We start from the raw sequence: 12681 nt of genomic DNA on the forward strand, positions 1-12681 counted from the left end.
TGTACTTATAGTGTACTTACAGTGTATTTATCTAAGAAAGTTCTGGTAATACAAGGTAACTACAATGGGGTAGGGTTAGGTTTAGGTTCAGGGTTAGTACCTAGTTATTACATTTACATTTACATGTTATTGTAATTACCTTAATAAGTACATAGTATGTACATGAGGAACAGGACTGTAAAATAAAGTGCTACCGTTTTGTTTTATTTTGAGCTGGTAGTTGCTGGTGAACAACATGATCATCCTTCAGCACGTTTGACCAGAACTCACCAGCATTAACAAGTCTGGATCAGCATGGAAATTCAACCTGGTGTACGCTGGTCTCTTCAGCAGGGAGCTGCCACCGAGCATCGTTTTAAGAGACAGATATTAAGGCTTCTCGAGATTAATGCTTCTCCCCTCTAAGTGCCTGTTTTTTCCTGGCGGCCGATATAAATCTCTAAATTGCTCTTGATTTGGTTGTCTGCCTCAGCTGGGCTGCCTGCTGCCTCTGCAGTGTTTACAGGACATGAAGTGTGTGTCTCCGTGGCCCTGCTGAGGTTCATATATCACCCCCGAACACTCTGTTGGAGATCTTGCGCTTTTGGTGTGGAGCATGTACCAGGCTGATGGATGGAGGATGAGCATGGCCCTGGAGGTCCTGTCGGTTTACGTTGTGTTGGAGGAGAAGCACTAGAAGGGTGAAGGACCACCCATGTGCAGGCCTCTCTCTTTTGGTCCTCCCTGCTCATCCGCACATAGACAGGAATATACACAGACTTCTGCTCAAACACACTCACTGACACAGGCATCCCAGAGAGATCCTGGGTCTCTGTGCTCAGAACCCTTTATACGCACATACAACAAATAAAAAGCACTGACCTTTGAGTATACACACATGCAATTTATGATTAGAAGACAGATCATCCAAGATGAAGGCAGTGTGGTTGTTGGCCTTTGTTGTTTTTCTGTACATGTCGTGCTATCAATGTGTATGTGTGCTCAAGTAATCAGTTCTTTGCTTTCCTATGATCGTCAAACCCTTCTTGATATACACAAATGTCCAGTGTCACAAATTTGTGTGCTCGAAATTCTTCTACACCTGGTTTTCCCCACCATTTCCAGAGGACGCTTGCCACGTTAATATGTTTGCTTCCCTTCCAATCCATTGGTTAGGGACTTTGTTCAGCTCATTGATTCTTTTAATCTTACACAACATATTTCTGGTGTTACTTGTGAACACATTTGATCTTGTCCTATCCTTTGGCATTCCTATATACAAATGAGATTTTTTTGTATTTGACCGTAAGCCTGTTCTTTTTAATGTCACGATGTCTGGTGTAGTGCAGAAACCATATTCCACAGGATCTGTTTCTTGTGTTGCTACTCAAGATACAGCCAGCAAGGTTTTTTCTACACTGACTGAAAGTGTGCTAAAATTACCTATCTCAGAATTGGTAATAGGAGAGATGATTACTCTTTTTAATAATGCCTTATCCTGTGTTTTAGATTCTGATGCTCCACTTAAAGTTTTAAAACCTATACGCAGGTCTGAAACTTGGATGAATATTAATATACGAGCTTTCAGACATGAATGCAGGAAAGCTGAGTGGAAATGGAGGAAAGACAAATTGCAAATGTTCTGATTACCAGCATTCAGTAAAAGATGCAAACCCCAAATATCTTTCTGAAGTAATATGTGAACCTGGACCAGAAAACCATTCTTAAGTCACTGGGGTATACTGTATTTTTAGCCATAGCCAAAAAGCATTGAATTGATCCCATTATCGTAAGGATATTCAGTAAAGATATGAAGATATTTTTTCCATGAACCGAGCACAAGGTTCTTTGCTAATCCCATTCCCCTATCTCTGTCCCATGCTTTCTTGTCTAAACTGCACAGTCCAATCCAATAAAGTAGTTATGTTTTGTAACATTTCATCTCTACGTTGACACTTTTGATCAGTTTAATACATCCTTGCTAATTGAAAAGTACTCATTATAAATAACTGACCCCAAATTTTTGTATGTAGACTGTATTATATTAATGCAATTATCATGCAACTTCTTAGTATTATTCATTAAGAAAAAAAACTTTGATCAGATATGTGTAATTCAGTTAAATTACTGTCACCTAAACCTGTCCATAGTCTAAACCTGCTCAGAAACAAATGTCCAGGACTGAGCTGTTTGAAGCAGTCATCATTTCATGATCTAACTTCACATCAATTCATGAAAAACATTTAGATGAATGGCCCATGACAGAATGGTGTACAGCAGGAAAACACTAAGCTGTAATGTTTAGCTGTGATTGCCTGCTATTGTGTTTTCAAGTCCTATAAACGAATGCCTGTCATAAACAGATGTTTCTATAATAGAGGCCAAGTCATTTCAAACATTTCGATTGATCCAGTTTCCTATCCATAACTTTCCAATCTGTCAGTTTGGGTATTTACATTCCATTTACACTTGGCCACGTATCAGTAAAAAAAACACATGAAGCACATGACCTATTTTAAATACCCCTTAAATTAATCACTGTTTTGTCCATGTGCATATGCTTTACAATTTTTTTCCATGGAGCATTTTTTTTGGGGGGGATAAAGCATGAGCTGTCTGTGTAAATATAGAGAAAGTCTGAGTAAGTCGGGAGGGGTGTGTATTCTCAGGGGGGAATCAATTTCGGTTCAGGGGTTTTCCTTTCCCACACAGGCCTACTATACAGGGGAGCGATCCCAGGGGAAGGGTAATAGAAAACTGAGCTGCCAGGGACCCGGAGCTTGGCCTCGCTGAGAGAACAAGTCCTCCTCAGGGCACATGCTCTCAAAGGTTTACATGCTCCCAAGGTTTCAGTTTATGAGGCCTAATACTACATGATTTATCATTTCTCAATGAAGTATAGCATTATTTACAAACCAGTTATTTAGGAGTTGCCAGTGATTCATAAGATCACAAGAAATGTAGTAAATTCAGGTAGTTTAGTAAAAAATATAATTTAGTAGTGGTCAGTTAACTATTTATGTGAGGACTAGTTATGCCTTGTAAAGCATTTATAAAGGATATTTAAAGGCTCAGTTATCTTCTAAACAAAAAACAGAAACTAACACAACACAGTAATACAGAACATAGAAATATTAACAGCCTTTAAATCTCATTTGTAAAAGCTTTACAAGGCATAAATAGTCCTCACTTTAGATGAGCTCACAAAAATAGTTAACTAACAACTACACATGTTTTATAACTACCTGAATTAACCCTGAATTACAGTAGAATTACATGTTAATAAACCATTTATTAACACTATAAGTAACTATTACTATATGTCTGAATAATAAGATGTATGAATGCACATTTAAATAGTTTATTAATCATTTGCTTACAATTTCTAAGTGATCTTATGAACCATTGACTACTCCTTAATAACTGGTGTGTAAATAATGCTATACTTAATTTAGAAATGATAAGTTGATCATTAATAAAGTATGAAAAAACAATTATTAAATACATTAAAGATATGCTTTTAAATCAGGTATAAAGCATTTATATCTGTATTTATAAACTGCTTATGTCTATTAATGATTTATAAATTATTAATTAACTGTTTCCTAATGCTTAACTAATGATTAATAGCATGCAGTTATTATAAAGTGTTACCGATGATTGTTACAAAAGATTTATATTTTCTGTTTATCAGAGGATCCTGAAAAAAACTGTATCAGTTTAAACAAAATCATTGAGCAGCACAACTATTTTCAACACTGATAATGAGAAGAAATGTTTCTTGAGCACTAAATCAGCTTTTTAGATTGATTCCTAAAAGATCATTGTGACACTTAAGTAATGCCTGTTGAAAATTCAGCTTTGCCATCACAAGAATAACTTGCATTTTAAAATATATTACAATAGAAAATAGTTTTATTAAAAGAGTTAATACTATTTAACATTATTACAGTTTTTTCTGTGTTGAGCAAATAAATGCAGCCTTTGTAAGCATAAAGGTCTCTTTTAAAAACAAATTAAATGACGTTTTTCAGCTGCACCGTTTGAGGTATTAATTTATATAGCATAAATGTTGTTGTAATTCCTAACCCGGAATATGACCAATAATAATGATGCTTGCTTTAGTTAAAGTAAAGCTTTATCAGACATGTGAGATAGAATAATAAGTGTCCTTATTATGGTATAAGGGACTTGGCTACCAAGAAGGGTGGAGTTTAAAAGGACAGAGGTGTAGAAGCACACACAGCACACGGCCCAAGCTGCACACACTCTGCATGACTGGGAGCCATGTTTGACAGAGCTTTAAGGAAACATAGCGTTTTCTTGTTTCTATGGTGGGAGCACGCAGCTGCACAGCGTTTGCTCCTGCAGGGCATGTGTGCATTTGAGATAGACTGAGAGAAGAAAAAAATTTGGCAAATGAAAACTCCATACGAAGGGGGCGGAGGTTACGTCATCTCAGTATGGCCCCTTAAATGTACTGGAGTAAACATGTTTATGTTGACTTAAGTTTGCTGTGATCCTGTCATACAATCTTTTTTTCTCTATTAATGTGTCATTGTGCTGTAGGTTACTAGTAGGCCTCCACGATTTGGTTGGGGAGTTAATTGTGATTTATTTATTTATTTATTTGTTTGCATGTTTGTTTGTGTGTGTGTGTGTTTGGATTTTTTTTTTTACTTCAGGTTTGAGTGATCAATATGACTATTATTATTATTATTATTATTATTATCATTATTATTATTTAATAAACATTTCATATAAATGCATTTACTCATATTTTAAATAATTTAAAGCCATCTTGTGGTTCCCTTCTAACTATGGTTAGGCATCCTAAAGGCCCCGGACCCCTGGTTGAGAATTTAAGGACTAAGCATGCTAAAACCCTGTCTAATGTTGAATCTCTAAATTCATCCCTTTGAAGGACCACTGCTAAACAAAGAAATCTAGATAAACTGGTCAGTCAGTCGTCATCCAACAACCAATTATCTGACCATCCTTTCATATCCCTAATTCTAGTGCCGTCTCTGTTTCTCAGGCTCACTCAGGTGGTTGAGTGATATCAAACTATGACCTCTAGGCCGAAGGTCAAACCCTTTTGTCTTTGGTAGATTGATATAACTGTTCTGTATTTGGGACTGTTTGATGTGTTAAGCGTTTGCAAGTAGAGAAGTGTCTCAAGCAAGCTTAGACATGCACAGTCAGATGTGATGGATACCATGCAGTCTGTCTCGACCCTGCCCTGCCTTGTAGCGGTGTGCACGTCTGCCATTCATTAAACGGATATATGTGTGCAGTATGACCGAGTAGCTTTCATCTCTGTTTCAACCACTTTGCTACTTTAGCTTTTATAATAAAGCCTCCGGACCACCAAAAATGCATTATTATAAATCATCTGATGTGTTCTGTTCTTGCACTTTATTCCACGTTTTCAGAAAGTAGCTTGGTAGATAAGGCCTTAAATCCAACTGAATCTGCAAAAGAAACTGGGATAGTGAGCTCTGATTGGTTTTAGAAATCTGACAGCACCTAATCCCAAATCATGCTTGGTTTAGTTTAATTAGGACCAGATACTCATCAATTGGTCTAATAATGCACTTGATGAGACTCTAATGGAGCTGGTGATGAATTGAGCCTGAGATCCTGCCAGGAAGAGATGATGAGCGTAGCTCTTTACTGGATTTCTAAATCATACTCTTTTATGGGCCCATTTCTCTCTTTAAAGAGTCTGACTACAGTTGTTCTCCTCTAATGTGACAGATGAGCGTCTTTTAAAGCACCATGTGGTATGCAAATGGAGTTTTCTAATGATGGTGTAAGTAAAAGAGTGTGTTTATATGTCTGTGTGTGTGAAGATATTCCCTACAGACTGCAGCTGTTCTGAAGCGTGACTTCAGCTCCCTTTACCGTCAACCACAGCTGTAAACACGACACTTTGAGTGTGTCTGAAACTCTCCATCTGCATTGTGCAACAGCAAATACATGTCATCAAGCTTTTGATTAAAGCAGCATCATGCTAACACATCCAGTTTGATCCACACTCTGGATTAGTGCATGGAATATAACAATTCAAGAAAAGCATCTGCTGTGTGCAAACATCTAATAGACATCTTTTAGACGTCAGTTTTACGTACATTTTAAATCATAAAGACATTTTCTAAATGTCTATTTGACATCTGATAGGAAACGTCCTATAGACGTATTGCAGATGAGCAAACACTGATGTAAGTGCAGATGTCAGATAGACGTCTCCATGATGCACATGTGCTATCAGAGTTTACAAACAAGCTAACGTAGCTTAGAAGTCTGTTTTCAATTAAAAGTGCATACTTTCAGATTGACTGAAATTGTGTTTTTGACTTTGATGAAGATATTACATTTTTTTTAGGTTGGAAACTCCGAGCTCTAAGTTGTAGCTCAAAGCATAAGATAACTGCATTTTAGCGGTAATTAGGTACATCAACACTTATTTCTGTCTGAACAAAAAAGGTGCATTAATGTGATTTAGAACTGTATTTTGCTGCCATGAACAACAAAGCCACACATGGATCCATTTTGGTGTTATGAATGCTGCCATAGAAACAAATAATTTCAGAGCGTCAGAGTGTGAGCGGGTCCGGTAAAATCTTCGAGTTGACATCTGGTAATTGCGATAATCCTGACATGAGGCGAACACGGCATTAAACTCTGACATTCATCTATCTGTCAAAATAAACATGCCTCAGAAAAACCAAAGCTCTATTCGCACACGCATGTCGCAGATTCATCTGAAAGTTATCAGAGAGTGTTTTTTGTCCGATATTTTGTCAGATTTGAAAACAATACATATAGTGATTGTACGTGAATTCACTGAAAATGATTGTTATTGTTTGTGCAGCCCAATGGTTTCTTTCATAGACGTCTCACCTACATGTTTTTACAAACAGTGATTATTACACAAGACTGGTTCTCACTTACACTCATTATATGTGTAAATTTTATGTGCAGACTGGAATACAAACTCTATTGTCTCTGCTGTATAAAAACCTGTCAATGACTGCCGGCCAATTGTAGTTGGTCAGACTCATTAAACTCTTATCCAGTCACAACAAAGAGCATCAGACTGCACAAACATTATTTGTAGTTATTGGCACGGATCAAATTTATCTTCCAAATTTAGATTAGGTTATTTGGCTTTTTAGGCCCTTTTTAGCAAGTCAGATTCCAAGATTAAAATATCAAGGTTTTTTGGATTATGTTAAGCCATCTCATCATCATAAAGCCCTTTGAGTCGTCATAATACTGTCGTCTGACTAACAAACTATAAATATAACACTGATGACTCATTGAATGACTGAATATGTCACTGACCAATTAACTGACTGACTTACTCAATATAATACTGAATGACTGACTGAATTTAGCAGTGACCCATCGACTGATTAACTGAAATATTGTTGCCTGATGGGATACATTTCTGGCTAATTTGAGCCTGCTGAGTGACAAACTGCATAATTTTGGCGCCAAATTCAATCCAGGGATGGATGGTTAAGGATAGGATCTGCTCCCGCATGGATTTCTACAGCCTCTCGTCTAGGCTGGGAGTCCGTGGCAGGAATTTCAGTTTTTGTATGCCAGATCAAATATGATTTTATAGATTCTATCTCCAACATGGGCTCATTGAAATGTCATAAAAATGACATCAGCCTCCTCAGGGCTGCTGTGAAAGTAAACAAATATCCACCAAATCTCTTTATTGTTGGAAAATTGATGCATTCGCTCAGTTAATAACAAATGTTTCAATTTTATTGGCTGGGTGAAAGTTTTGGATGGAAACTATTCTCATTCCATATATAAGGAAGAAAGTTGACAGTGTTCCCATTTTCTAGAGCTGCCTCTCTCTCTCTTTCTCTCTCTCACTCTAATTATAGTCTGGTTTGACTGAATTAATTGAATATATCGCAAGACCCAGTAACAAGGTTGATACGTTCCATTCTCTAAAACAAGCATACACATTTTAATATTTATAATCAAAGGCTTGATTTCAGTGGAAGGATTGGTAGAATGAAAGGGACGCCTTTTTACATATGACACATTTCAGGGTTTAATTTAGGAAAAACTCGTTGTGCAGTACAGTACAGTTTTTCTGGTCATTCTTATGTGTACAATACCATTAAAATAATAATAATACCCCATTTATACCACCATTTTTAGAATGTTTTTTTGGTTTTCAAAGCTTGGCAGCCTTAAGTCACTAAGAACTGTTGTTGGCAATGTGACAGTTCTTCAAAAATGTCTTTAAGAGTCGGAATCACATAGACGTTATTAGAATGTTGTACATTATACCAAGCATGCACAAGGATATATATTGATAAGGCTTGTTGTTTGAGAATTCATGTCACAACAGGCCCAGGTGCTTTCATGAAGGTCAGGCTGAGGGACGTGGTCTCATTGGATTCTTGTTGTGCCGTGAGGGTTTGTACAGTACGTGTGTCCATTGGCTGAAGAGCTGCAGGAATGCTGGTGTTTGCTAAGCGGAGAGAACTACAGAGACTGTCCAAACACACGTCTGTTTGCCAACTGGGAGCATATTACTGTCTCTATGCTGGGAGCCTCAGTGGCTGGCCTCTGAATGGAGCCTCTTGTGTGGAGAGAGAGGAGAACTGGCCACTAAGATTGAAAAGACAACAGAGCTTAGTGCCACTGCCCTCTCTAGTACTCCGGAAGCACTACAAGAAGACCCTGTTACCCCGTTTGAAAACCTAGAAACCTGTTATCAGTGCTGCAGCCTTCCAATGCTGCTCAGATTCATGTAGATTTGTCATTTGGGTTACAGCTGTCTGTTTTAGAATGAGGATACGCTGATTTCCCATTTCTAACAGACCTGATAAACTGGATGGTGTGATATATTGGCTTATGTTTAAAGACGTTCCTTTCCAGATGACCCCACCTGACATCCGTGAATTTCTAATCAGATCGCCTGCTTTTCGTGTACCCATAACCTTGCCTCATGCGGACTGTAACTTACCATTCCATCCTGATGTACATGTACTTTTCTACCCGTCATTCATTCATTCGTTTGTTTGTTCTCTCTGTCTATCAATCACTGTTTGTCCTATAACTCATTCCATCATTCATTCTATAATTCGGCCTATCGCTTGTTCTAAAATCTTGTTCCGTAGTTAATTTGTTTCCTAATGCATTATATAATTTGTTTTATAACCATCTATTTATTGTTCATTCATTCTGCATAATGTTTGTTCTACCTGTCATTCGTTAGTTTCTGTCTTTCTGTCATTATAATTTGTTTATTCTTTAGTTCTATCTATTGTTCACTTGGTCTATCTTATCTCTTTTTGTAAGGGATTCTGTCAGATGAAAACAGGTGATTTATAGTTATTGTATAGTTTTTAGATAATTTGATCTGTGTTTATGTGGCAAAAAACTGTGAGATTAGAGTGACTGCATAAACATAAACATATATAAACTTGACCAAATAAAAAATTATAAGAATTGTCTGAACAAATCAATTTTCTATTAATGTATTGGACTTCCCAATCACTTCACATTGTTACTATATTATTACTTTTAAGAGATTTGTTAGAGTAGCTTCACCACATTGGTGTAAGGCCTAGATTAAGCACAGAAAGCCCTATACTTTGATGGACCCTTATGCCCTCTTGAAGATCCCATATGAAAACTTAATGTGACATCTATCATTCAGTGTACTTCGACATGGAACATACTTCAAAGGCACTGAATGCTTTAGATATGATAATACATAAATGGAGAATATGGTTCAGTTGTTTGGCATGCTTCAGGACACTCATGCTGGAGAGGAGATGAGTTTGGTTGCATTGCTGTGGAGTGGCTGAAAGAAAGCTACCAGTGTGGGCTCAGCGTAGACTTCACATGAGTGCACTCTGTGTATGTACAGTACGCCACCAGGGAGAGCAGGGCTGAAAAGGGTCCTCTTTGTGCTCGGCACGCACACGGGCTCACACTCCACCAGGCCTGACCGTGGCTCCAGGAAGCTCTCTGCCTCAAACTGAACGCTTCATTAAAGCATATCAACTCCACTAGGCCCACATGTGTCTGTATGTAAGTGCTTCACTGTGGAAGAAAGAAGGGATGAATAATGTATTTCACATTGAAGGACAGAGGCTTTCTATTCCTTCTGCATAGTGATGTGCTGGACACTCATACACTTCAGAGCACATGTACTTACTATTATACACTGTTACAAAAAAACAAAACAAAAAATCAGTAAAATGTATGGTAAAAAACTGCCTGTTTTTATGGTAATATGTTAGCAACATTTTAGGTTTTACGGATTTATCTTAAATTTACATTTAAAACTGGTTAGTACCTTTGTAATACACTGATATCCAACAACAGTAGGTGGTGATGAGAAAATCACATAATGAACCAAAGCTCATCACAAGCAGCTTTTCCACAAGCTGAGAATTAATATGCTAATATATCAAAGGTGCACAGTGTCATTCACATAAATACTAAACAACTTCTTGACACAAGACACTAACATAATGACAATAAACATTTATTTAACAACATTAAATGTAACATACAACCCCAATGAGCATAACTGATGAGAAAAAAACTAAGAAGAAAGTTATTTCAGCAAAAAGCATCAAATGTGTAATTTCAATTGACGTTTTTTTGTTTTTGTTTATTTTTTTTTTACCGTAAATTATGTTCTTTTTCACTTAAAAAAACAAACAAAAACACTGTATTTTGCCATAAATTTACATTGAATTTCAATTACAATTAACCAATTAATAGTTATTTTTCTGTAGCATTTTTACTGTCTTTTACCATTAAAATCACAATCATTTTTTACAGTGTACATACTTCCTGTTTCCAGTATTAGGGATGCACGGATACCATTTTTTCAGAACTGATCCGATTCAATAACTAATTTAATCTTCCCTTTTTGTGACTTGAACATATAACTTCATTATAAAGAAAAATAAAAAATGAAAAAAAAAAGACAAAAATACTGTTATAAAAAACTTGATTAATGGATAATTCAGCAAAAAGAAATTTACTTAAGAAAACAACAGCAACATATGATAGGACAGAACAAGAAATGCTTTCATTGCACCAAAGTATTATAATATTATAGTTATATATTGTTTTTTAATTAATTTTAGTTTTTATTATACTTATTTATTTATTGTAATAGAATAGTATGGGATTAGCAGCATATTCATATATTTTTGTGTTCCGAAGTACTTCAAAGAATGCCATGATAATTTTTAGTTAGAATAATTTTCTGTGGTGATACCGCAGCACATACAACTCTCATGTCAAATGTCCACTGTCTTTTGACAGTTTTGACATTACCGCTTTGGGTATGGTTTATTGCCAAGCATGGAGAAATATAACCTCATCAGCATTTTTTGATTTTTTTCCACCACTAGGTGCCTAATTTTCCTTTGCCTTGTCTTACAAATAGAGAAAATTACATAATATATTACAACTTTCACAGACATCATTTATTTATTGGTTCAAGATGTTCAAGATCCCCACATGGGGGAAGTCGTGGCCTAATGGTTAGAGGGTTGGACTCCCAATCGAAGGGTTGTGGGTTCTAGTCTCGGGCCGGACGGAATTGTGGGTGGGGGGAGTGCATGTACAGTTCTCTCTCCACCTTCAATACCATGACTTAGGTGCCCTTGAGCAAGGCATCGAACCCCCAACTGCTCCCCGGGCGCCGCAGCATAAATGGCTGCCCACTGCTCCGGGTGTGTGCTCACAGTGTGTGTGTTTGTGTTCACTGCTCTGTGTGTGTGCATTTCGGATGGGTTAAATGCAGAGCACAAATTCTGAGTATGGGTCACCATACTTGGCTGAATGTCACTTCACATGGTTGGATTGAGCATAAAATCAGTCTCCTTTACATCAACAGGAATAATCTTAAGAAGCCACAGTTCTTCCTGTCCGTCTGCTCTTTCTCTGAGTCAATTACTTCACATATTATGATTATCCTAGTACATTTGGGTGAGCTGTGTTTGTGTAAATAATTCTATGTGGGTGGATGTACACAGAACAGACCTTGATTTATTGTACTAGTTTAGTAAAGATGTATAAACACACAACTTTCATCTACTGCAAATCCACTCATGTGCACACTTTCATATACTTGCCTACACACTGAGAACCAGCAAACACCCACTCATTCGACTTTGCTCTTACTGACAGGCCGTTCGTGTTTATCATCAAAGACTAATTTGTTCTACAAGGATTTGTTCTACTTGCAAGGTCACAGTCTAGGGCCACACACCCAGGGCCCCTGGTGTGTAGCACTTGTACACGTACACACACACTTTCAGTAAGGACTCCTCCTCTGTTCTCACCAGTTAACCAAAAAGGGCCCTTTGAAGTTAGCTGGAGTCTAGCTGCTCCTGGAAAAACAGCTCCTGAAAAACACTTTTTACCCTCTTGATATGATGTTGCCCTGTGAATATTTGTCTTTTTTATTTTTTTTTACCTTAAAACTTTGCCTCGCCAAGTCTCCTAATAGCATTAAGTGTCTCGCTACAGTCAGACTACTACATTATATGTATGTATACTACATGTATATACTATCATTTGTGTTTATTTCAAAATATGCATATATTTGCAAATGTTTAAGTAGTTTGAGAGCATGGGAAATTGACTGAACTTTATTCACAGTGCTTTATGTGAGTTGGCGGGCAC

The 12681-nt window shown here is 37.1% G+C and overlaps 1 protein-coding gene across 1 annotated transcript in view; it reads left to right on the top strand.

Annotated features, from left to right (window-relative positions):
- Positions 1-1310: 1310 nt before the first annotated feature.
- Positions 1311-12681, top strand: part of LOC113069720 (fibronectin type III domain-containing protein 3B-like) — a 62212-nt gene continuing 50841 nt past the window's right edge. Inside the window, 1 exon segment of the mRNA XM_026242841.1 lies at positions 1311-1407. Within this exon segment, the coding sequence (XP_026098626.1) occupies positions 1311-1407 (97 nt within the window).

The sequence above is a fragment of the Carassius auratus genome, unplaced genomic scaffold (assembly GCF_003368295.1).
Source record: "Carassius auratus strain Wakin unplaced genomic scaffold, ASM336829v1 scaf_tig00002407, whole genome shotgun sequence".
Classification (NCBI taxonomy): domain Eukaryota; kingdom Metazoa; phylum Chordata; class Actinopteri; order Cypriniformes; family Cyprinidae; genus Carassius; species Carassius auratus.